The sequence below is a fragment of the Theropithecus gelada genome, chromosome 13, assembly GCF_003255815.1.
Source record: "Theropithecus gelada isolate Dixy chromosome 13, Tgel_1.0, whole genome shotgun sequence".
Lineage (NCBI taxonomy): Eukaryota > Metazoa > Chordata > Mammalia > Primates > Cercopithecidae > Theropithecus > Theropithecus gelada.
The window spans coordinates 57,502,894-57,529,804 of NC_037681.1; the positions used below are offsets into that span (position 1 = coordinate 57,502,894).

A 26,911-nucleotide genomic window follows, 5' to 3' on the forward strand; every position below is an offset into this window, starting at 1 on the left:
ATCACCTGAGGTCAGGAGTTCAAAACCAGCTGGGTCAACATGGTGAAATTCCGTCTCTACTAAAAATAGAAAAAAATTAACCTGAAGTGGTGGCAAGTGCCTGTAATCCCAGCAACTCAGGAAGCAGAGGCAGGAGAATCACTTGAACCTGGGAGGCAGAGGTTGTAGTGAGCCGAGATTGCGCCACTGCACTCTAACCTGGGCGACAGAGTGAGACTCTGTCTCGAAACAAACAAACAAACAAAACATTTTCTGCATATACTATTATCACACCTGAGAAAACAGTTATTTGGCATTGTTAACTAATACGCAGTCTATATTCAAATGTTCTTAATTGTCCCAAAGATATCTTTATAGCTGTTTGCTGGGTTGTTGTTTTCTTTGTATTTTTTAAAATTATTATTTAGATAGGCTCTCACTCTGTCACCCAGGCTGCAATGCAGTGGCATGATCATGGCTCACTGCAGCCTTGACCTTCTAGGCTCACGTGATCCTCCCACCTCACCCTCCCAAGTAACTGGGACCACAGATGCATGCTACCATGCCCAGCTAATTTTTTCTGATTTTTTGTAGAGATGAGAACTCACTGTGTTGCCCAGGCTAGTCTCGAAATCCTGTGCTCAAGCCATCCTCCCATTTTGACTTCCCAAAATGCTGGGATAACGGGCATGAGCTACTGTGTCCAGCTTTTGTCTCTTTGAATATCCAGGATACAATGAAGATTCAAGCATTGATTGCATTTGGTCATTAGATCTTACAAGTCTCTCTCTTTTTTTTTTTGTTCATGACACTGACTTTTTGAGAAGCCCAAGTCAATCATCTTATAGAATGATTACATTCAGGATTTGTCTAATAATTTCCTCATGCTTAAATTCCAGTTTAACACTTTGTGCAAGAAAACTAAATAAGTAAAATTCTTAAATCACATCAGGAGGGGCATAATGTTAGGGTGTTCCACCTTGGGTGCTGCTAAATTGAATCACTTGGATATTGTGGTGACCATTGTAAAGGTACATTTTCCCCTGTATAACTGATATATCTTCTGTAGGATTATATTTAAATCCTTGTGAAGATTCCTATTCCACAACAGATTTTCATCCAATAGTTTTAGCATCTATTGATGAACCTTACGTGAAAAATGTAGGAACTGCTTTTTATGAACACTTTTTAAAGCCTTTATGAAAGTATTTTCTCTTACTGTATTTTCACTTTTTGTTTAACCTAAATGTGGCCCTTTTTTAAAATCCTAAACTCACATGGCAGTTTTAGAATGGTGGTTGGTTGCTGCTATAGTTTGGATGTTTGTCCCCCAAAATCTCATGTTGAAATTTGATCCCAATGTTGGAGGTGGGGCCTGATGGGAAGTGTTTGGGTCATGGGGGAAGATCCCTCATTAATAGATTAATGCCGTCCTGGGGGTGGGGTGTGCTGGGGAGGGGAAGCAAGGAGTTCTCAATCTATTAGTTCCCTCAAGAGCTGGTTGTTAAAAAAGAGCCTGGCCCTTCTCCCTCACTCTCTTGCTGCCTCTCTTGCTATATGATCTCTGCACATCTGCTGTCCTTCACCTTCCTCCATGGGTGGAAGCAGCCTGGGCAGAAGCAGATGCTGGTGCCATGCTTCTCGTACAGCCTGCAGAACCGTAAGTCATAGAAATCTCTTTTCCTTATAAATTATCCAGCCTCAAGTATCCATTTATGGCAGTAAGAAAACAAACTAAAACAATTGCCCTAAGTTCAAATTAACCTTCAGGGTCTTCTAAGATGCAATTTAAATTATCTTTCAGCATTCTCTACAGCAATTCAGGACAACAAACTAGCATACCCAGTGTTCCTCAAATATCTCTTCTCCAGAGCTCATGCCAGGCCCCTTGTCCAGACTTCCTGGGTGGTCTCCTCTCTACTCATCTAACACCCTGGCATATACTTGGAAGGCCCACTGGGCTGTCACTTCTAGCCCTGTGCTCAGTAGAAAGCCATCTCACCCTTCCCGATGGACTATTTTCTGTTTTTAGCCACTGCCTTACAGCACAGTCGTCTTTAAAGCGGTTGATAAAATAGATACAAATGTATTTAAGATAAAATGTAAAACTGTATAGCAAACACTAGTGGACCTACCATCCAGTTTAAGGAAGTTACCATTACCTTTGAAAGCCCATTTCCCCAATCACATAATTCCCCGCCCTGAAAGACAACCACCATCCAGAATTTAATATTTCTCATTCCCTTCCTTCCCATTGTTGTCTCATCACATTTGTTGGGTTTCGTATAGAAAATGATTTCATTTTGCATGCTCTGGAACGTTATATAAATGGAATTATTCTGCATATATTTTCTGAAAACCTGCTTTGTTCACTTAACATTATGTTCCCGAGAGTTATATTGTGTTACATTATTACATTTAGCTGTAATTCAATTGTTTTCAATACTATATAGTACCCCTTTGTGTGAATATAAATTTTTTAATCCATTCTTCTTTTGATGGGCATTATGGTTGTTCCCTGTTCTTTTGGCTATTATAAATAGGGTTTTATGGACATTCTTGTAAGCATGTATGTAGGAACAGAATTGACCGTTTTACGGGTATACATGGATTCAACTTTACTAGATAATGCCAAATTGTTTTCCAAAGTGGTTGTACATCACTTTTTTTTGTTTTTGTTTATGAGTACCATATTTCTCCGACTGGCTTGTAAGCTATGTGAGGCAGAGAACGATCTTATTTTTTTTTGGCCTAAAAGCAGTAGAAATTTAATAAATAGGTAAGAGTTGATTGATTCATTAATAGCATAAAAAGAAAATTTGGGGGCGTTTTTTCCATCTTTAGAACAAAGAGATGAGGCTGGGCGCGGTGGCTCATGCCTGTAATCCCAGCACTTTGGGAGGCTGAGGCAGGTGGATTACTTGAGGTCAGGAGTTTGAGACCAGCCTGGCCAACATGGTGAAACCCTGTCTCTATTAAAAATATAAAAATTAGTTGGGTGGGTGGCACATGCCTGTAATCCAGCTACTCAGGAGGCTGAGGCAATCACTTGAACCCAAGAGGCAGAAGTTGCAGTGAGCCGAGATTGGATCATTGCATTCCAGCCTGGGCAACAGAGCGAGACTCTGTCTTTAAAAAAAAAAAAAAAAAGAATGAAGAGATGAGCCAGGAAAAAGTAAAATGTAAGAATATTTTTGAAGCAAAAAGAAGAAAACCTTTCTGTTTCTGCAGAAAGATTAGTAAAAATAGTAAAAAAATTAAAGGAAACATTAAAAGGTAAATATCTATTGATATTCCCTAGCAGATTTTAGATAATCTAAGGAAAATTGCATATCAGAAGCAGGATACTTTTTCAGAAGGGCTCTAACATGTATGTCGTTTTTTCTCTGGGCTTTTCTTCCACGTAGTCAAGGTGCTTAGTATTTCAGATGTGTTAGGTCGGTCCTCAGGTTTCTTTGAGAGTAATTTCTTTAGAAGAGTTTTCTGCAATGACAGTGAGAGTCAACAGTAAGAAATAAAACACTGAAATAAATAAAATTCTGATGATTTTCAAGTGCTTACTTCTCTTTTATCAAACACATCTGAGATGGTGCCACCCCGTAGGTCTTTAAAAAGCTGAAAAAAAAAAAAAAAAAGAAAGGTATATATTAGGAAAAACAAACAGAACTAAAGGCTGAGGACACCTGAAATGTAGGATATTTCCAGATTTTTGGGAAAGTCTCTAGACAAGAAGCAAGCAGGATTCCCTGTCTCCTACCCTACCCCCACTCTAATAACCATCCTTGCATTATGACATGAAGTGTTAAGTGCATCATCTTCACCATCTACCTTCATGCGTTTTGGAGCCCTAAGTGATATGTACTTCTAACTGTTTCACAGAGGATAAGGTTATTGACTCCAGGAAGGTTCCCTTTCCTGAGCTTAAGAGTAGGATATACAGCTGGGTGCAGTGGCTCACGTCTGTAATCCCAACACTTGGGGATGCCGAGGTGGGTGGATCACTTGAGGTCAGGAGTTTGAGACCAGCCTGACCAACATGGTGAAACCCCATCTCTACTAAATACAAGAAAATTAACCAGGCATGGTGGTGCACGCCTTTAGTCCCAGTTACCCGGGAGGCTGAGGCAGGAGAATTGCTTGAACCTTGGAGGCAGAAGTTACAGTGAGCCGAGATCGTGCCATTGCATTCTAGCCTGGGCAATAAAAGTGAAACTCTATCTCAACAACAAAAAAAAAAGAGTAGGATATCTAGTTGCCTACTGCCTTTAGTGACTCCCCACTGCCTAAGCAAGAAAGTCCACATTTTTTCCTTAAGTTAGCCCAACCTATCTTTCTAGTCTCACCAGCTACTACTTCCTTGTAACTTATATATTCCAATACAACTTACACTGCCTGCTGTCCCCAGATACACTCCATACATTCCCACCTCCATGCTAGAATCACCCTTTCTGTTTTGGACTATGAGAAGCCAACAGATCCTTCAGAGCCCAGCTTAGATGTCTCCATGAAACCTAAGTCCTTACAGCTGGAAAGATCTCCCTCCCAGCTGCTTCCACAGACTTCATGCCTTCTCCTAAAATGCTTACGGCATTCTCTTATATTATCTTCCCTTTTAGAAAATAAGCTCCTTGAGAACAAGGCTTTATTTATTTATTTATTTAGAGATGGAATGTCACTCTGTCACCCAGGCTGGAGTGCAGTGGTGTGATCTTGGCTCACTGCAACCTCCACCTCCCGGGTTCAAGCGATTCTCCTGCCTCAGCCCCCTGAGTAGTTGGGATTACAGGTGTGCGCCACCACACCCAGCTAATTTTTGTATTTTTTAGTAGAGATGGGATTTCACCACGTTGGCCAGGCTTGTCTCAAACACCTGACTTCAAGTGATCTGCCCACCTTGGCCTCTCAAAGCTGGGATTACAGGGGTGAGCCACTGTGCCCAGCCAAGGCTTGTGTATTTTGCAACCCTTATGGCACTTAGCACAGTGTCTAACACAAAGCAGTCAATCAATAAAATTTTACTGACTGACAAGTCTTACGAGTCTTATGAGATGTACTACCTTCCAGGGAAGATCAAAGTTTCTGGTTTTCAACAAAGTGTTTGGTCTTTGCCAAACCTTGAAAGACAGAAAATTCATATTTCATTTGCAGTCAGATACTAATATACTCAAGCCCATCCTCACGTGAGAGCAAGAACTGTCTGCAGCAGCACTCTGAAGGTAGTAGTCAATAATTTTTCTTATTTAATTCTTTCTTTGAGATCGTTTTACCTCTGATGTTTCGGAAGCAGTGTCACATACATAAAGAAGTTCAGCAAGAATTAGCCCCAAAGCGTAGAGGTCCACTTCCTTTCCATAGTCTTGCGAAGAAATCTAGAGACCAAAATAGATTTACCTTTGTTACACTCCTTACATAAATTTCCAGCCTTCTAAAGCCCAAAAACGTTATTTGACCAAAACATCTTACATCACACAACGTCTATTTATTAGCAAGATCTGTGGAGTCTGACTGCCTAGGTTCAAATCTGTCCCGCCGAATAGCTGAATCGTCTGTGTAAATTAATGGTTAACATGGGAATAATCTCAGTTATAAAATCAGGATAACAACAGTATCAACCACAGAGTTTAATTGCGAGGGTAAATGAGATGCAGCAGATAAAGCAGTTAAAATAGCACCCCGTAGGTGACTTGCACTGCAGCTGTTCATAGCGTATTTATTCACAATATTCCATAACTAGAAACAACTCAAAGGACCACAACAGAAGAATGGATAAACATATTGTGGCATATTCATACAATGGACTGCGACTCAGAAATAAAAAGGAATTCTCTGCTGGTATGAGCAACAAATAAAGTTTTTCCAGAAGATATTATTTTGAATGAAGAAATTAAATACAACAGAGTACCTACTGTCTGATTCCATTCATATGAAGGTTAAAAACAGGAAGAACTAAACTATGGGGATAGAACTCAGAGCACTAGTTGCTTCTGATCAGTGGGGAGGAGGCATTGACTGGAAAGGAGCTTGAAAGAGCAAAATGTTCTATATCTTTACAGGCTTATAGGTTACACAGGTGTATGCATTTGTCAAAACGGAAAAATATACAGTTAAGATCTGTGCATTTTATGGTGTATAAATTGTTCCTCAACAAAATGTTGCCTTTTTTTTTTTTTTTTTTTTGAGACGGAGTCTTGCTGTCACCCAGGCTGGAATGCAGTGGCATGATCTCAGCTCACAGCAGCCCCTGCCTCCCAGGTTCAAGCAATTCTCCTGCCTCAGCCTCCAGCGTAGTTGGCACTCCAGGCACATGCCACCACACCTGGCTCATTTTTGTATTTTTGTATTTTTTTTTAAGTGGAGATGGAGTTTCAACATGTTGGACAGGCTGGTCTCGAACTCCTGATCTGAGGTGATCCGCCCACCTCAGCCTCCCAAAGTGTTGGGATTACAGGCGTGTGCCACTGCACCCAGCCAACAAAAGGTTTTTAAATAGAAAAAAACACACACACACAAAATAAAAAGTAAAGTAAAATGATGAATGTTTTTAACCAAATAGTGTGAGGGCAGCAATACAGGATGCAGGAGATAACTGAAAGTAGTGGGAGGTTAAAGAGAGCCGTTGGCTCTCTTTAGTGTTCTATACTTTTTAGGCCAAGTGGTCCCCCAAAAGGAAAAAGTGTGTGCCTTCTCCATTCTAGACTCTCAAACCATCAGATAGCTCAGTATATTTATTCTTGGATGACAAAATAGTAGAGGTATTTTGAAAGCTGTATTGTCAGCAAAATAGTCTTTAATGGGCATTTACGAATTAGAAATTAAAATAGAATAAACAGCCCAAAAGGTGAAAAATAAAAGCAATCAACCCCCCAAAAAACCACATTCCAATAATGAGACTATACATAAGACAAATATTTAAAAATCAACAGCTGTACACCCATGTTCATCAGCAGCATTATTCACCACAGTCCAAAGGTAGAAGCGACCTAAGTGTCCATTGATGGATAAATGGATAAACAAAATGTGGTGTACACAACAATGGAATTAATTAGTCAGCCTTAAGAAGAAATTCTGACATGTTACAACATGGATAAATCTTGAGGATATTATGCTGAGTAAAAGAAGCCAGTAACAAAAGGGTAAATACTGTATGATTACACTTATATGAGGCACCTAGAGCAGTCAAATATACAGACAGAAAGTAGAATGGTAGTTGATTGGGCTGTAGGGAGGGGAGAATAGGGTTCTTTAATGGGTGTGAAGTTTCAGTTTTGCAAAATGAAAAGTAATCTGTGGATGTATGGTGATGATGAAAGCACAACAATGTGAACCCATTTAATGCCACTAAACCATACACTTAAAGATGGTGAAGGCGGTAAATTTTATATTTGTGTATTTTACCACAATTAAAAATCAAGATACATATTTTTAAAATTAACAGCTACACTAATAACAAATTAGAGATATGGAATTTCTTTTCTTTTTTTTTTTTTTCAGATGGAGTCTCATTCTTGTTGCCCAGGCTGCAGTGCAGTGGCACGATCTTGGCTCACTGCAACTTCCACTTCCCGGATTCAAGCGTGGGATCTCATTTTAATAGCAAAATGCAATACAGACTCTGGAGAAAGCTTCAAAAATATAAACAATATGCCCAGGCGCCGTGGCTCATTCCTGTAATCCTAGCACTTTGGGAGGCGAAGGCAGGTGGATCACTTAAGCCCAGGAGTTCAAGACCAGCCTAGGCAACATGGTGAAACCCAGTCTCTACAAAATATACCCCAAAAAATGAGCCAGGTGTTGGTGGTTTGCGCCTGTAGTCCTGGCTACTGAGGGGGCTAAGGCAGGAGGATCACCTGAGCCAGGGAGGTTGAGGCTGCGCAGCGGCGAGCAACGATGGTGCCACTGCACTCCAGCCTGGGCGAAAAGCAAGACCCTGTCTACAAAAAAAAAAATACATACATACATATATATATATATATATATATATAGAGAGAGAGAGAGAGAGAGAGAGAGGAGAGAGAGAGAGAGAGCATATATGTAGCATAATAAATTATATATATATCTTGAAGAGTATAAAAGTGGCTTTGAGGTAGGTTGTATGATTGCCCCCAATTCTGTGCTGGCCTCCTAGTGAGAGGATTACTCTTCCCCACCCTCATTGCCTTGAGCTGGGCCATGCTTTTTGCTCTCGGTAATGTTTAGTGATGTATGACACCGCTGAGCAGAACATGTAAAAGCCATCACAAGGTTCTGCCATTGCCTTCTGCCTTGAGGATGGCAGTGACTCAGATAGCATTTTTCCTTCAGCCTGGATCTTGGAATGAAGGAGACACGCAGAGCAAAACTGAAGCCAGACAGACTGCTGCCGACTTGTCATGTGAGCAAGAAATAGACCCTTGGTATTTTCTGCCCCACTAAGAAACCGGGGTCATTTGTTACCACAGCATAGTCTGGCAAAAGCTGACTGATGGATGACTTGAATAAGTGAGGGAAAAATACCAATTTTGGAGAAGTCTCAAATATATAAGGATATCAATGTTCCTCACCTGAATCCTCAAATCTGATGCAATTGCTATCAAAACCTCAAAACCAGTTACGGAAGATGACAAGGTGATTCAAGAGTTCATTTGGAATTGTAAATGTGAACAGCTAAGAGCATTTTTAAATTGAAGAATAATGTGGCAGGTCCTGCTGTTTGAATACTAAAGCCTAGTTTATAATGCTATAATAATCTAAATAGCATAATATTAAAAAGAGAAATAAAAAATAAATCAGTGAAACAGAACAAAGTCCAGAAACACATCTCTGAATGTGTGGGAATTTTATATATCATAAAATAATATTGTGGTAAAATAGGCATAACATAAAATTCACCCTTTTAACCATTTTTATGCCTACAATTCAGTGGCATTAACTACCTTCACAATGTTGTATAACCATCACCACTATCTATTTCCAGAGCTTTTCATCATCCCAAACAGAAGTTATACTCATTAAACAAGAAGTTCCCATTCTTCCCTTCCTCCAGATAACCTCTGTTCCACTTTCTGTCTCTATAAATTTTCCTTAAAATAGCATTTAAATAATGAACTACTTAACACATAGTGATGAAGCAACAGTATATTCACAGGGGGAAAATCAAGTTATATTCCTTTCTCATACATACACAAAAGTTAATTCAAATTGCAGTTAATTTTTATGTTAGTAAAACCAAAAAATATTTTCATAATCTTGTAGTAGAAGCCTCCAAAATAAAAATGAGAAACCTTACAGCAGTAAAGAAAGTATTGATAAATATGACAATTTAAAAGCTGCAGTGCCGGGTTTGGTGGCTCATGTCTGTAATCCCAGCACTTTGGGAGGCCGAGGCAGGTGGATCACCTGAGGTCAGGAGTTCGAGACCAGCCTGGCCAGCATAGTGAAACCCGTTTTCACTAAAAATACAAAACTTAGCTGGGCATGGTGGTGGGTGCCTATAATTCAAGCTACTTGGGAGACTGAGGCAGGAGAATTGCTTGAACCCGGAAGGCAGAAGTTGCCGTGAGCTGAGATCATGCCATTGCACTCCAGCCTTGGTGACATCATAGAGCAAAACTCCGTCTCAAAAAAAAAAAAAAAAAAAATGGCGTTATAAACAAGAAGTAACAATCAAGGAGAAAAATTCTATAATATAGTTAACAGATAAGGAATCAACACCCAATATATATCAAGATTCCTTACCGATACATGAGAAAAAGAGAACTTAATTATGAGAAATTGGGAAAGGATAGGAGTAGAGAATTTGCAGAAAATATATAAGTAAATATACAAAAAGAGGGCATACCTTACTAAAAATTTGGAAAATACAAACTAAAAGAGCAAGATACTCCTAATTCAACATACTGCCCAAAACTGACCACTGGAGAGTATGATGATGCAGCAATCTCATACATTTTGAGGGGAGAGTATTAATAGAATCACTATTTTTGGAATGACAATTAAACAGCAATTAAGTTTGAAATGCAGTTGTCAATCTATTCAATCACTTTACCTCAAGAAATCTATCACAGATTATCATAGAATTATTTGTTCTTGGGATCCAAAATAAGGAGGAATGTCTATAAGTTTATGAAGTTGTAAACAACCTAAATAAATACCCTTCGATGATAGTGAAATACAATCTGGGAAACACAGTGATACCTTGTCACTACAATAAATAAATAATAAAAATTAAAATAAAAATAATTAGCTGGGCACAGTGGTATGCACCTCTAGTCCTAGCTACTCAAGAGGCTGAGGTGGGAAGATTGCTTGAGCCCAGGATTTTGAGACTACAGTGAGCAATGATCATACCACTGCACTCCAGCCTGGGTGACAGAGCAAGACCTTGTCTCTAAAACAAAATAAGAACAAAAAAATACGATTAAATTTTAAAAAGAGTTAAATTATGGTATCTCTATATTTTGAAATACAATACAGTTGCTAAGAAAAGAATGTGGCAGATCTATTTGAACTAATATGGAGAGATTATGCTATATAGTCACAAAATAACAAAATAAGTCCTTGAAAAAATGTATGCACATAAATGTTTATGTAAAAAAGAAGTCTGGGTGTATATTTGTGTTTGTATGTTTTTATAACTCAAAAAATTATCTAAAAGGATAAAGAATAAACTGATGAGAAGGATAAGGGTGGAAGAGAATGGTAAGGGAAATTTTCAGTATATACTTCTGGACTGTTTTAATTATATAAGAAGTGTCTACTCTTTTTATAATTTTTAAAATAAAATAAGTAAAATATAGAGAGACAGGAAAGAGACTTACCTGTTCTGGGCTCATGTATCGCAAAGTTCCCGTATTCCTTGTTCGCTTTACATCATTTTTCAGAGATGTTGCAAGTCCAAAGTCTCCAATCTTTATTTGGTTTGTATCTACTAAGAATATATTACTTGGCTATGAAAAAAAAAAAAATTTAACTTACATGTACCAACTTGACATACCATTACCACATGTCTTCATTATACATAGAAAGGTGGATTCACTCTGCATGGTCCAAGGGAAAAGATCCAGGACTATAGGGTGGAAATAACCTAAAGATTAGCTTTAAAATATCCTAATATCCTAATAGTGTTGTCCAAAGAATGGGAGTTAGACAGTTCCCCATCCCAAGATAGGGCTGAACAACCACTAGAGGAAATGTTGCAAATATGAGTCCACAATCTGATAGGGACTGAAGTAGACATCCTTAAGACCCCTTCCAACTTTGAGATTCTCGGAATGGTTCTATTCCCAACAATACTGCAGAATTAACCTGTGCAGAATTTCTTCTGGGGGTCTTTTCTCCAAGCCTCTGACAACTTCTTAACAAACATATCCCTTCCACCGTGAAGGCATACCAAGTTTACTGGAAGCTAATAACCAGCTCTGAAATATTTTTATCCATGCAATTCTTTAAGCAGATTTGTTGTTTTTTAAAGGAAGAACAGAATAGAAGTGGTCATTCTGACTCCACGGCTTTACAGGAGGGGTTTTGTTTGGTTTTGTAAGATGGAGTCTCACTCTGTTGCCCAGGCTGGAGTGCGGCGGCATGATCTCGGCTCACCACAACCTCTGCTTCCTGGGTGCAAGCAGTTCTCCCGCCTCAGCCTCTCGAGGAGTTGGGATTACAGGCATGTGCCACAATGCTTGGCTAATTTTTTTGTATTTTTAGTAGAGATGGGTTTTTGCCATGTTGGCCAGGCTGGTCTCAAACTCCTGACCTCAAGTGATCTGCTCACCTCGGCCTCCCAAAGTACTAAGATTACAGGCATGAGCCACCATGCCCAGGTCATAGGAGGTACTGACCAATATTCTTTTTGTTTGTTTTTGAGATGGGGTCTCATTTTGTCATCCAGGATGGATTGCAGTGGCATGATCATGGCTCACTGCAGCCTCAACTTCCTCGGCTCAAGCGATCCTCCCACCTCAGCCTCCCAAGTAGCTGGGACCACAGGCCACCACACCCAGTATACTGACCAATATTCTAAAGACCATAAAAACAGGAAGGTAGTTGATGAGAAAATCAATATTTTGCTATTTTTGAAAAGGCTGGACTTTTAGTACAATGTTAGGCTATACACACAGACTCTATGGGATAATGCACTTATGAGAGGGTCTACCTAGTAAGTACCTGAGAGGGAAGAGACCACAAGCCCAGGGAAGGCTGAAGGAGGAGCTTCTGAGAAGCCAGCCTGAGATGATGGCTCATGCAGCAATTAGCAGTTGGATTAGAATTCAATTAACAGTCTGATTGGAGCCTAACACCAATAATACAGATGGAAAGCTGTAGACAGATGTGAGGTGGATGTGGAGAGAAAATATTCCTATGCTATGTTCAAGTTGCAGTGTAAGAATATGCTGGGATTGCAAGTGGAACTGCTAGTCCCACATAAGGCTATCACCTGACTCTAAGAAAGAGAAAATTGAATGTATGAAGCCATGTAAGTATCTAAGCTGGATGAGGCTATCTAGTAAAAATATCAGATCACTTTTTATAGTTCATTAAAAAGAAAAAGTGGGTCAGGCGAAGTGACTCATGCTTGTAATCCCAGCACTTTGGGAGGCTGAAGCGGGCAGATCGCATGAGCCCGGAAGTTCAAGGCCAACCTTGCCAACATGGTGAAACCCTGTCTCTACTAAAAATACAAAAACTTAGCCAGGTGTGGTGGCCTGGAATCCCAGCTACTCGGGAGGCTGAGGCAGGAGAATTGCTTGAACCCGGGAGACAGAAGTTGCAGTGAGCTGAGATCACTCCACTGCCACTCATGTCTACAATCCCAACACTTTGGGAGGCCAAGGTTGGCAGATCACTTGAGCTCAGGAGTTCAAGACTTGCCTGGGCAACATGGCGAAATCCTGTCTCTACAAAATATCAAAAAATAGCCTGGCTTGGTAGCCTGTGCCTGTAGTCCCAGCTATGTGGGGGGCTGAGGTTGGAGGATTGCTTGAGCCTAGGAGGTTGAGGCTGCAGCGAGCTGAGATCATGCAACTGCACTCCTGCCTAGGCAACAAACAGAGCGAGACCTTGTCTCAAAAAAACAAAAAACAAAATAAATAAAAACAATAATGTCGCATTTTGTCTAATCAGTTATAATATGACTAGACAAAATATAGGGTTGTAGAGCATAAAAAGGGGTACAAACTTCACATAGGAGGCACAGGAACAGGCTGATGCTCAGGCTGAAGATGACCAGAGCCTGGGCTTTAGGAGACTGAACATTTTAGAGAGAAGCAGCCTTGGATAAGAAGTCCTCACTCCAGAAACCCCTATGTCCCTTCTCAGTGCCTTTGGTCTAGTTCCTAACATTCCAACAGAAAGTGGTTAAACACTTGGAGACTTTTGTAAGAGGGGCCGCATTGGGTAAAGACCATTTCCTGGCAAAACTACCTACAGCTACTGTTTTGCAAAGAATAACCCAAAAGGTGTACATCTTCATTGTATCTTTTCTTAAAGGAGATAAATCAACAACTGTAGTAGTGAGAGCTAGAAAAGTTATAGAAGATGAAAGAAGTCTCAATATCAAAGCTTCAGGCTGGGTGCAGTGGAGCACACCTGGAAAGCCAGCACTTTCGGAGGCTGAGGCAGGACGATCGCTTTGAGTCTAAAAGTTTGAGACTGGCCTCGGCAACATGGTGAGACCCTGTCTCTACAAAAACACAAAAAAATTAGCCAGGTGTGGTGGTGCACACTTGTGGTCCCAGCTACTCAGGAGGTTGAGGTGGGAGGACTGTTTGAGCCCAGGAGGTCAAGGCTATAACGAGCCGTGATCGTGCCACTGCACTCTAGCCTGGGCAAAAGAGCAAGACCTTGTCTCAAAAAAAAAAAAAAAAAAAATTAAAAATTTAAGAATAATAATAAAGTCTGACCCTTGAGCAACCGCAGCAAGAGCAAAAATTCTCTGCAAATATACACAAGAAAAGATCAGTCCATGACACAGGGTACATACAGTGCAGGGCATAATTGGTAGGTAAGTGGGTAGGCGCCAGTCAGAATTTTGCTAATTCATTCTGAGGACGAGGAACTTAATGCCTACACTTCTGCATTTATTTGCAAATTATTGTATATAGAAATAATTGTGCTTATTTGTTATTTAACTATATGTATGATTTATCCCAAAGTGAAAGCATGACCAACTCTACATTTATCCTTTTTAAATAGTCCTGACAATGCTCCAACTTCAAATAATAACTTCAGGTATTGTAGAATAGACATACTGGAACCAGGCAGACTCAAAACACCAATGCATCAGACATCCAGCCCCTGGGCAGACCACGGAAGTAATACCTTTTAAGGACTACTCATTCCTATCTGAGCCCAATAACAACTGTATATATGGGCACTTATTTCTCTCAAGGAATTTTTTGTTTCATTCCTTATTCCTGGCTGTTTTAGAGGGGTGGGGTAAGCAGTTAGTCACATAAATGAGGTACTTCTGCCTAGAACAGGAAAAGGCAGTTCCAGAGTGGAAAGGCTCAGTAAAGGAATTACAAGCAAAGGGGACAGGCAGAAGTGTATATTCCATAAGAGAGAAGAGCATGAGCAAAGGTCCAGGGACAGGATTCAGGATGGCCAGCTTGTGACAGGCTAGGCAAGTCACAGGGAATAGGGAATGGAAGAAAGGCTGTGAAGGGCTGCTCTGCCTCTTACCTTCTGTCATTTTGATGAGAAGTAAAAATAGGGAAACTCCTTGTCCAGACCATAAAAGCCAGAGGAAAATGAAAATACTAAGGGATGATACACTTTCCCAGTCTGGGATTACTGCAACTTTCCAATCATGGGGTCGAAATGTTTAACCAAGACAATATTAGACTCTGGACCCAGTAGCTGTGACAGCCCTCAAGAGTAATGACTGAGAGATTAGGGAATCATAGTCCTAAAGCCACAGTCAGCAGAGTCCCCTCTGCCTCTCGAATAAGCCTGAGTCACTTAGAGGAGGCAGGAGGAGCAGGGACAGTGCAGTCAGTTGGCTGTGCCAGTCACAGTAATCATTTGCATGGAAATGTTCAGATATCATTTTCTCGTAACTACCAATCAACCACTATTCTAAAACTAGAGAAAAAATATATCTATCTTATTTTATGTGTGTGTGTGTGTATATATATATATGTGTGTATATATATGTGTGTGTGTGTATATATATATGTGTGTGTATACACACACACACATATTTATTTATTTATTTATTTTGTTTGTTTTTTTTTTTTTTTGAGACAAGTCTTACTCTTCACTTAGGCTGGAGTGCGGTGGAGCAATCTTGGCTCACTGCAACCTCCCCTCCCAGGTTCAAGTGATTCTCCTGCCTCAGCCTCCCGAGTAGCTGGGATTACAGGTGCACACCATCATGCCCAGCTAATTTTTGTATTTTTAGTAGAGACAGAGTTTCACCATGTTGGCTAGGCTGGTTTCAAACTCATGACCTCAGGTAATCTGCCTGCCTCAGCCTCCCAAAGTGCTGGGATTACAGGCGTGAGTCACTGTGCCCTGCTGAGAAGATATATTTTAAAATTACTAAATTTTATATATATATATGTATCAATTAATAAAGTACATTTTCCCACTTACCTTAAGATCTCTATGAATTATATTTTTTGAATGTATATAATCCAACCCTTTTGTTATTTGTTCAAAGAGTTCCAAAGCCAAAACTTTGTCTAGTTTCTTGCCTCTTCTATCTTCAAGCCATTTCTCCAATGTCCCTTCTTCACAGAATTCCATTTGGATGAAAAGGCACTTAGTCTTTGATCTGGGTATAAAATTCCTAGTATGTTAAAGGTAACAATAAATATAAATTTATAAAAAATACATAACTTTTTAAAAGCTTATACCTTATCTTAAGAACCCCAAAACATGTCTCAAAATAGAAATCTAAATACAATAAACAAATTTGAATCAAAATATAATAGGCCATTTCTTATTTCAATCATAAGTTCCCAGATGTCCAGAGCTTTATTTGTTTAGCTAATTTATAAAATATGAGCCGGGCCGGGCACGGTGGCTCACACCTATAATCCTAGCACTTTGGGAGGCCGAGACTGGTGGATTGCTTGAGCTCAGGAGTTTGAGATCAGCCTGGGAAGCAGGGCAAAACCCCATCTCTACTAAAAATACAAAAATTAGCTGGGTGTGGTGGCATGGCACCTGTAGTCTCAGCTACTCAGGAGGATGAGGCACAAGAGTCATTTGAACCCAGAAGGCAGAGGTTGCAGTGAGCTGAGATCGCGCCATTGAGCTCTGGCATGAGCGACAGAGTAAGACTCTGTCTCAAAAAGAAAAAAGAAGATGCCGGGCACAGTGGTTCATGCCTGTAATCCCAGCACTTTGGGAGGCCGAGGCTGGTGGATCATGAGGTCAGGAGATCGAGACCATCCTGGTTAACACGGTGAAACCCCGTCTCTACTAAAAAATACAAAAAATTAGCCGGGTGTGGTGGCGGGCGCCTGTAGTCCCAGCTACTCGGGAGGCTGAGGCAGGAGAATGGCGTGAACCCAGGAGGCGGAGCTTGCAGTGAACCAAGATTTCGCCACTGCATTCGAGCCACCCATTCTTTATTGCTGAAGATCTGCAATCACCTTTGCTAACAGATAGAAATAGGAACACGAATACAATAGAGTTGCAGGAAACTAAATTTCATTATTATATAAAGTAATTTTGAAACCTTTTAATTCACCCTCCATCTACTGATCATGAAAAGCACCTAGAGATGAGAAAATGAGTTAGACACTATCCTTGCCATCATGGGGATAATAGTTTAATAGGACAGAGTAAAGAGAAAGCAAACCTAAAACAATAGGAAAGGTACTACTCTAGGAGAAGTGCCAACAAATTACTAAGAGATATAAATTGGAGGATTGATTTCTTTCTTTTTTTTTTTTTGCTAACCATGTTCTTTTTTTTTTTTCTGAATTAAGTTAGCCTCAATATTCATTTATATTCTTTGTATATATGTTGGCTTGAAAACAGGAAGAGGTAGCCAAGAATTTGCTGAAAACTAAAGTCCTGTATGCTGATGGTCAATAACTCCTGAACTGGCGGTAAAGTTCTCAGTTACACGACATGGAGATGGAGGTGGGGCAGGAGAAAATGAAAGAACAGGACCCCATTGGCCTCAGGATTTTAGTGAGAGGACTGTTCCCATAACAGGTTGGGTGACTTTCAAAGACAGACGCCAGCTCTTTAGGATCTCCAGTTGTTTGGCAGTGGCTTAACTGACATGAAACATGAGGGTGCCCCCATCTCACTTTGTGGTCTTAAAAATATGTTCACTGCCCACCCCCCCAGCGTAAGTGGTATAGTTACATTCCAAAGAGAACCTTTCACTGCACCACACCAATCACAGCCTAAGAAAGGGACAGAAAAGTGTTGGTAGCTGAGGAAGGAGCCCCCAGATGCAGCATCTATATGTTAAAACTCTCTTCACAAGACTACACTACAGCCTGCACTGAAGCTGGCACATGAACAAGGCCTTCCATTAAACAATGGAGTCAGGAAAGCTGAACCTGAGATTTTGAAGACAGGTGAGGATGTAACAAAGGGTTATGAGAGCAAGTGTGCAGCAAGAGGAGGAACAAGAAAGAGATTTTCACTTTGTCCTTACCTGTGGAACGGAGAGATAACAGTGTCTCTCAGAGGGAATTGCGATTATTAATTGTGATAATTAATGGCCTTATCCAGTGGCCCACACATAGTAAATAACAATTTCCTTCCATCCTATTATGGCTATGAGAATTTGTTTTTAGTTACCTTAAACTATTTTTTTGGCTCTCAGGATCCAAATCAGAGCTCTCAGGATCATAAGCACTGATCTCAGGATCATAATCAAGTCCATCCCAACAGCCATTGTAGTGAACAATATTTACATGATCAAGTTTTGCCAATGCTTTTACTTCACGCTCTGCCTTCCTAGTTAAAAGGAACAGGGAACATGGCAGTGTCAGTGTACATCTCACATAACAACCACAAAACACCTCATGTAACAGACAACTGTCTACATTCCTTTATTAAACCATTGCTGTGGTTCTTACACAGTTTTAGAATGGAAGCCAGGACATTCAAAAGGAAAAAGTAAACATACTGCAAAAAAAAACACAGCTGTTCTCACTCTCAAGATAAAATAAATGGCAGCATCTGGGCACAGTGGTTCATGCCTGTAATCCCAGCACTTTGGGAGGCCAAGGTGGGTGGATCACGAGGTCAGGAGTTCAAGATCAGCCTGACCAACATGGTGAAACCCATCTCTATTAAAAATACAAAAAAATTAGCTGGGCACAGTGGTGCACGTCTGTAATCCCAGCTACTTGGGAGGCTGAGGCAGAAGAATCGCTTGAACCCGGGAGGCGGAGGTTGCAGTGAGTCAAGATCACACCACTGCACTCCAACCTGGGTGACAGAGCAAGACTGTGTCTCAAAATAAATAAATAAAAGGCAGTGACTTAATGCCAAACATCAGAGAATTTAAAAATCTTCTTTAGCACTCTTGAAATGCCAGTGATGCCATTTTAATTAATTAATTAATTAATTTTATTGAGATGGGGTCTTGCTCTGTCACCCACGTTGGAGTGCAGTGGCCCGACCTTGGCTCATTGCAGCCTCAGCCTCCTATCCTCAAGCAGTCCTCCCACCTCAGTCTCCTGAGTAGCTGGGACCACAGGAGCACACCACCAGACCCATCTAATTTTTTCTATTTTCTGTAGAGATGGGGTTTTGCCATGCTGCCCATGCTGGTGCCCAAACTCCTGGGCTCCAGCAATCCACTCGCCTCAGCCTCCCAAAGTGCTGGGATTGCAAGCATGAGCCACTGGACCCAGCTGATGCAATTTTTCATAGCTAAATCATACATTATTTTGCTTAGACTTGTGTTAAAATCTTTGGATTTCACAAGCAAATCACGTTGAGGCAGCAAGGCTAAGTAACACAGGCAGCGTGAAGTACCTAATTCAGGATTTTCAATGTGTGGCAAATATACACAAAGAGGATAACTTATGCAGAGAAAGTGAGATGGTGGGAGGCTTTATAGGGATGTGTTGCCAAGACCTAAGACAATTTCATGCTAAATGCAGTAAATAAATTGGAGATTTCAAAGATGAGGAAGGATAATCAAACATTTTACGATTTTATTTTTTAACACAAGAAGTTCTAAACTATATGACATAAAATTTGCAAAAATAAAAAAAAAATACTGATACTTTGACAATCCTAAAATAATCTGTTATTATTTTAGATTCTTTCTTTTTTTTTTTTTTTTTTTTAAGACAGGGTCTCACTCTGTCACCCAGGCTGGAGTACAGTGGTGATCCTGGCTCATTGCAACCTGCACCCCTATGGCTCAAGCGATCCTCCCACCTCAGTCTCCCAAGTAGCTACGACCACAGGCACACACCACCACACTTGGCTAGTTTTTATATTTTTTTTGTAGAGACAGGGTTTTGCCATGTTGCCCAGGTTGGTCTTGTACTCCTGACCTCAAGTGATCTGCCAGCCTTGGCCTCTCAAAGTGCTGGGATTACAGGCATGAGCCACTGCGCCCAGCCATGAACACACCACTGCACTACAGCCTGGGTGACAGAGTGAGACTCTATCTCCAAAAAAAGAAGAAAAAAAAAAGAATGTTACTCAAATTATGGATTTATATCCAAGAAGATATAAATCATGGTGTCATTCAATTAACAATGAAAAATTAGAACAAACAAAATATTCGGCAGTAAAGAAATGAGTAAATATATTTTTTTCTGTCCCCTGATCAATGGCTATTTTGCAGCCATTAAAAATAACTGGCTGGGCCAGGTGTGGTGGCTCACGCCTGTAATCCTAGCATTTTGGGAGTCCAAGGCAGGCAGATCACAAGGTCAAGAGATCGAGACCATCTGGCCAACATGGCGATACCCTGTCTCTACTAAAAACACAAAAATTAGCCAGGCATGGTGCTGGGCACCTGTAATCCCAGCTACTTGGGAGGCTGAGGCAAAGAATTGCTTGAACCCGGGAGACAGAGGTTGCAGTGAGCCGAGAATGCACCACTGCACTCTAGCCTGGGCGACAGAGTGAGACTCTGCCTCAAAAAAAAAAAAAAATATATATATATATATATATATTTCTAGTAGTTGTACCAATGTATAAACTACTAGAAATGGCCAAGATACTGGACCTTCATCAACATAATTATCTGTTTTTTTTTTTTTTGAGATGGAATCTCACTCTGTTGCCCATGCGGGAGTGCAGTGGTGTGATCTCAGCTCACTGCAAGCTCCACCTCCCGGGTTCAAGCAATTCTCCTGCCTTAGCCTCCCAAGCAGCTGGGATTACAGGTTTGTGGCACCACGCCTGGCTAATTTTTGTATTTTTGTAGAGACAGGGTTTCACCATGTTGGCCAGACTGGTCTTACACTCCTGACCACAAGTAATCTGCCCACCTTAGCCTCCCAAAGTGCTGGGATTACAGGTGTGAGCCACCATGCCCAGCCCTCATTGTTTTTTCTTTTCTTTTTTGACACTGGGTCTCACTATGTGGCTCAGGCTGGTCTCAAATTCCTGGCCTCAAGCAATCTTCCCACCTCAGTCTCCCAAGTAGCTGGGATATTATTACCATTTTTAAAAATTGCTATCTAATGGAAAGAATAACAGTACAGCTGTCCTTCATTCTTGTTAAATAAAACAATGAACATAGTAGGAATGATCCTACTTCAAATGCAAGGCATCGTCCATGAGAGAAGAAATAGGTTTGTTTAACTAGGCTAAGAACATCCAGCACTCCACACCTACCTCTCCTTTGCACATATCATTTTTCTTAGCCCAGATCCCTTTCCCATCTCCTTTGCTAGTCTTTGAGGGATCAGATTGGTCTGGCCAAGCTACACATAGTAACAATTGCCAGAGTACAACAAGCAAGATTGGTGAATTGGTGACCATGTGATTTAAGACCTCCTTTCTATTTGTTTTCCTTCCTGAAGGAGTTCTGCTATCCAGTGGGAGTGAGAGGGCAGATAATACAGAAAACAAATGTTGGAAGCAGTGGGTTACAGTGGGAACACATTGAATTGTCATTCCAGGGGATGAGTTCTAAATCCCAATCTGATTACATAGGAGATCATGTCCAAAGATAATCTTGATCAATTATTTATCCTCCCATACATGCTTCCACTCCTTAAATTAATGGGTAGAGCCTATTTGCCACCTCCCCCACCTTGAATCTAAGCTGGCTCCAGTGACTTGTTTAACCAATATAACTTAATGGTAGTGATGTTCTGGAACTCTTCTGACTAGGTCAAAAGAGGCCTTGCCATTCACTCCTGGTCTCTTGGATGACTTGTTCTGGGGACAATAGTTCTTGGAACTCAGCCACTAAGTTGTAAGAAGCCCAGTCCCCACAGAGAGGGCATGTGAAGGTATTCTGGTTCACAGTCCCATCTGAACTTCCAGCCCACAGCCAGTGTCAACTGCTAGCTAGCTTGGATATCCAGCCTAGGATAGGTTGTAGTCAAGGTTTCAGTTGACTACTGACTGCAAATGCCTCTGAGACCCCAAGTGAGAATTGTCCAGATGAACACAATCAACCCATGAAACCATCAGAGATAACAATAAATTGCTGTTTTTAAGCCACTGCATTTTGGAGCAGTGCCTTATACAATAACAGACAACCAGAGAACAATTACCATCTAGCTTTTATCTTAGACAAAATCACTTTACATCTCTGGATCTTAGTCTCCTCACCTGTAAAATAGGGAGGTAAGACTAGAACATCTCAAAGATCACCTTTTTTGTGGGTAATGAAGGTTCTATTTGGTGCCACGGTTTTTAAAATATGGAGCGTTTCATGAATTTGCATGCCACTTTAAAGCAAATGACTCTACAGCTTTAGTTCTGAAGATAGCACCGAAAGGATGATCAATGGTATACCATTTTTATTGAAATAACCACAGTAAAGTGATATCATCTTGGAGTAAGCCAAACTCCTCTTGGTAGAATAAAATGTTGAATGAGTATGAGAAAGAAATAAATGATATCCTAATAAAGAAGAGAGAAGCATAAAAAGAAATAGTGCAGATTCAGCATATCTTGCCATTCAAAAAATTTAAACATTTACTACTTACTTGCTATTATATTTAACACGTTTAATAACGTAAGTCTTTCCGTCAATTCTGTGTTTTGCTTTGAAAACTTGGCCAAATCCACCCACGCTAATGAATTCTATTTCTTTAAAATCCGTGCTAAACCTTAAAGATAAAAACCACGGTTATTTTGACATTTTATGCTCAGCCCTTCCTTGCCTCCCCACTCCTTTCCCTTTAATGTCACTTGTGAAACGGACAGTATAACAACTATGACTCTCTCCTTCTGAATAAGAAAGATCCACTTGGCAGAAACTCTTGACTCACAAAGAGTAGTCCTCTCACTCCTCCCAGGGCGAGTCCAACACAGCATATCTCCCCTGGCAGTCACAGTGAACTCCTGGCTTTTCAAAAGCCATGATAAGGCCGGGTGCATTGGCTCATGCCTGTAATCCCAGCACTTTGGTAGGCCAAGGCGGGTGGATCACCTGAAGTCAGGAGTTCAAGACCAGCCTGGCCAACATGGTGAAACCCCGTCTCTACTAAATATACAAAAATTAGCCAGGTGTGGTGGCAAGCGCCTGTAATTCCAGCTACTCAGGAGGCTGAGGCAGGAGAATCGCTCAAACCTGGGAGGTAGAGGTTGCAGTGAGCCAAGATCACACTTCTGTGCTCTAGCCTAGGCGACAAGAGCGAAACTCCTTCTCAAAAAAACAAAAACAAAACAAAACAACAACAACAACAAAAAACAGAAAAAAAAAGCCATGATAAAAATCCTATCACAAACACAAAATGTTTAAAGGAATTGCTATATGGTGCTCCACAGCTAACATCATCAAGCTGTTATAAGAGAAATGGGCATATGCTCTAAGCCTGCCTAGGTTTCTACTTGGTTTTCTCTTCTCCCTCAAGTTTCGTGTTCCATAATTAAGACCTGTCAATTCTACCTCCAAAACACATTGCTGGTATCTGCCCACTTTCCTCTGCCTCCAACATCTTCACCCCAGTCCATGCTTCCACTAGGCCATGGCAGTAGCTTGTTAACTGGATCCCCACTTCCTCTCTTCCCCTACTCCAATCTATGACCCACACAGCAACCAGAGGGATGAAAACTGAGTCTAGCTCTGTCTCTCTGTTGCCGAAACTCTCCAATAGCCAACCTTTGCATTTGACAAAAACAAAAAGCCCTTAAACGGGCTATAAGGTGCCAGATGAGGAGGACCCTGTCTCCTCAGCACTCTCATCTCATGGCACTGTGCCCCTGCTCATTGCACTCAAAGCACATGCTCTTTTGACTGTTCTCGAACTTTGACATCACCTTTTCCACTTTCACCTTCTCACATGTCCTTCCTTCCACCTAGCACCCACTGCTCTGTGCCCACTCATCCTTTAGGCCTCCCCACAATTGTGACCCCAGAGAAACCTCGCCTCACCCCTGCTTTCATTTCTCTCCATGCCATTGCTTTCCCTTCACAGCTCTGACCATAGTTCGTTCCTGCAGATTTTTTTTTCTTTTTTTGCGACAGGATCTTGCTCTGTCACCCAGGCTGGAATACAGTGGTGCGATCTCCGTTTACTGCAATCTCTGCCCTCTGGATTCAAGCAATTCTCCTGCCTCAGCCTCCAAAGTAGCTGAGACTACAGATGTGTGCCACAACATCTGCTAATTTTTGTATTTTTAGTAGAGACGGGGTTTCACCATGTTGGCCAGGCTGGTCTCAAACTCCTAACCTCAAGTGACCCGTCCACCTCAGCCTCCCAAAGTGCTGGGATTACAGGCATGAGCCACTGTGCTTGGCCTGCTCATGTAATTGTTTATTTAAAGTTGGTCATCCCCATGAAACTCCATGACAACAGGGTCCATTTTATTTGTTCCTACCATAAACCTGATGCCCAGCACAGTGCCAATTCTATATCGAGTGCTTAATAAATATTTGATTCTGTATTGTTTTCTAAACTTTTATATTCAATGCCCCCCAATGCAAACAGGCCTCCATTGTTTCAGACATTTCATTTTAAATCCAAACATACTGTCTATAGCAGAGCAGACATTTTTTTCAAGTGAAATCTGGTATGGAGCTAGAAAGTAGAAAACAGATTCAAGTGGATCAATTCTAATTCCTGCAGAAGTATTTTTTTCAATCACTGATTTATAGGAGTACTTGTTTTCAATATTAATAACTTATACAGATGTCAGAGAAGTCCACATAAGCATCACAAAGATCTACAATTACCACATTCAATTTGGATCTGTCTAAATATTACTTCTCCAAGAGCCATGATCCACTGTGGGCCAGATAGTGCAACGTCAATTAAACTGTTCAGGTGGAAATATAATTTAGCCTTATAATGGGCCCTCAAGAAACTTCTGTTGAATGAACAAATGTATCTTCAAACAAATTCTATTTCACAATTCCATCTTTGACAGAACAGGAGCATTGCCATCTTGGACAAGCACCGCTATTTTAAGTTCCCCTTGATTAAAAACTGCCTAAATCCAGCCCCAAAACATCAGCCTAATGGCTAATGTCAGCATGACCATAAACGACAAATGACACCTCTGACCAGAAACCTTCCAAACCTGAGATAAATCCCCTCCGACCAGAGACACGCCAACCCTGAGATAACCTCCCCTCTGACCAGACATTCCAACCCCACAATAAAACTCTCCTCTGCCCAGAAACATTCTGAACCTGTGATAAGCTCTCCCTCCCTAAATCCTTAAGTACCCTTAGTCTGTAAGAGAGAATGTTCCTGACCAAAATCAGCCAGAAGCCCCTCTCAGGTTTATTCTCTAAAATAAACCTGTCTTTGACTGTTCAGCCACTTTTCAAGTTTCCTTCTTCTTTCTTCAACTCTTGCAACCCAGGAAGCAGTGGGCAGCGTCAGTTTGTCCCGAGATAACTCCTGGGTCCTGAGGGTCTCTGGCCACCTGTCACGTCTTTTCTCTCTCTTCACTTTTCAAGCAATTTGCATGAGGTGGATAACTAATCTGAAGGGGACTGTGAGGCTTGGGCTGGGGCTACTCTCCAGTGGGTTCTCAAAACCCTCAGGTCTCAGGAATCCACCTTGACTGCCTGCAACAGGTATTTTGCTCTCTAACCCTTGTCCATTCTTCCTCCCTCTTCTCTCTCTCTCTCTCTCTTCCTCACGTGGCTCCAGTCCAGGAGGCCCTTTACTGATTCCAACCAGAACATCCAACATCAGACACTAATCCAGCCAACCGGTAAGATTTGCCTTTCCTAGCTTTCTCACAGTACCTGGGAAAGTCAGGTCTGCTATCCTGGTCCTTGGAGGACCAGTGGGACTAAGTTGAAGAAATCTTAGGGATGCTCAGTTTCTTCTCAGCTTAACTGTCCTCTTTATAAAGAGGATTCCAGGTCTCTGTCTTTTGTCTGGGGATGCCTAGAACAAAAACAGATACTCTCGGCCTCCTCTTATCAGTCCACATGGGTGCCAAACAATTCCACATTCCTATGTCCTCCCCACTGGACTGTCTCCTTCACAACCTCACCAAACTTGGCTTATGGGGGAACCTAAAGTCAAAGTGTTTAATTTTTCATTGCAACATGGCCTCGCTCCAATACAAATTAGATAATGACAGCCGATGGCCTGAAAACGACACCTTTGACTTTCAAATTCTCAGGGACCTTGACAACTTTATAACCAGGAATGGCAAATGGCAAGAGGTTCCCTATATTCAGGCTTCCTTCTACCTTAAATCCCAACCCTCCTTATGTCAAGCTTGCACCCCTCGTGAAATCCTTCTTCTTAATGAAAACCTCCCTGGGTCTCTCCTCCCTCTGAAACCTCTTCCCCTGAAATCCCCTTTGACCCTGCAGATGAACTCCCTCCATACTCTCAACCCCTGCATCCATTTCTTGCCCATCCAAACCCTCCATCTCTTTGGCCCCTCTTGCCCCCAGCCTTTAGTGCCAAATCCCAACCCTTATCCTTCTCCACCCATTACCCATTCAAACACTACTCCAGCCAGTCAAACCACCTCTGCCATTCTCCCTCTCTGGGAAGGCGCTAGGGTTGAAGGCATTGCTTGTGTTCATATCCCCTTTCTCCATGTCTGATTTGTCACAGATCGAACAGTGTCTAGGATCTTTCTCTGAAAATCTATCACAGGGAATTCCTGCACATAACCCAATCCTTTAATTTAACTTGGCATGACATTTATATAATTCTAACCTCCACCCTCACCCCTGACAAAAAAGAGCGCATCCGGCAGTCAGCTGAAACACACACAGATGAACTCCATAATCAAGCCCCTATACAAAATCCAGTGGCCAATGATGCAGTCCCCTATAGAGGCCCAGACTGGACTTACCAACAGGGAGACAATGGCATCAGGTGAAGAGACCACATGATTACCTGTCTCCTCACAGGCATGGACAAAAATGCTTATAAGGCAGTTAATTCTGAAAAGCTCAGAGAAATTACACAAGAGCACCAGGAAAACCCTGCCCTTTTCTTATCACACCTCATTGAAGCTGTGCTAAAATATACCAATTTGGATCCAGAATCTAGAGAAGGTCAAACTTTTCTCTACCTCCAATTTATTTCCCAATCCACCCCAGATATCCACAAAAAATTACAAAAATTAGAGGAGGGTCCTCAGACATCTTGGCAGGAGCTCCTAAATGCAACCTTCTGGGTCTTTAACAACAGACATGAAGAACAAAAAATTCAAGAAGACAAACATCTCCATTTAAAATACCAGATGCTTGCCTCCACTGTCCAAAAGTCAATTACACAAAAGCCTCCTAATAACCCAAAGGGAAACTCCCCCACCTCTCCAGGAGTCTGTTTTCAATGAGGCAACCCTGGACACTGGGCAAAGGCTTGTCCTAACCCCTGGCCTCCCACCAAAC

At 41.3% G+C, this 26,911-nt stretch overlaps 1 protein-coding gene across 4 annotated transcripts in view; it reads right to left on the reverse strand.

Annotated features, from left to right (window-relative positions):
- Positions 1–1,216: 1,216 nt before the first annotated feature.
- EIF2AK2 (eukaryotic translation initiation factor 2 alpha kinase 2) overlaps positions 1,217–26,911 on the reverse strand; it is a 53,675-nt gene continuing 27,980 nt past the window's right edge. For 2 of the 4 annotated variants that reach the window (XM_025354869.1, XM_025354867.1), the window contains 7 exons: positions 22,074–22,196; positions 17,731–17,889; positions 15,553–15,748; positions 10,776–10,904; positions 5,247–5,348; positions 3,541–3,594; positions 1,217–3,462 (listed from right to left, as the gene is read on the reverse strand). In XM_025354869.1, coding sequence (XP_025210654.1) covers positions 3,343–3,462; positions 3,541–3,594; positions 5,247–5,348; positions 10,776–10,904; positions 15,553–15,748; positions 17,731–17,889; positions 22,074–22,196 — 883 coding nt within the window. In that variant the 3' untranslated portion in view covers positions 1,217–3,342. The remainder of the gene's footprint in view (positions 3,463–3,540; positions 3,595–5,246; positions 5,349–10,775; positions 10,905–15,552; positions 15,749–17,730; positions 17,890–22,073; positions 22,197–26,911) is intronic. The other 2 variants (XM_025354868.1, XM_025354870.1) reach the window with 2 other exon arrangements.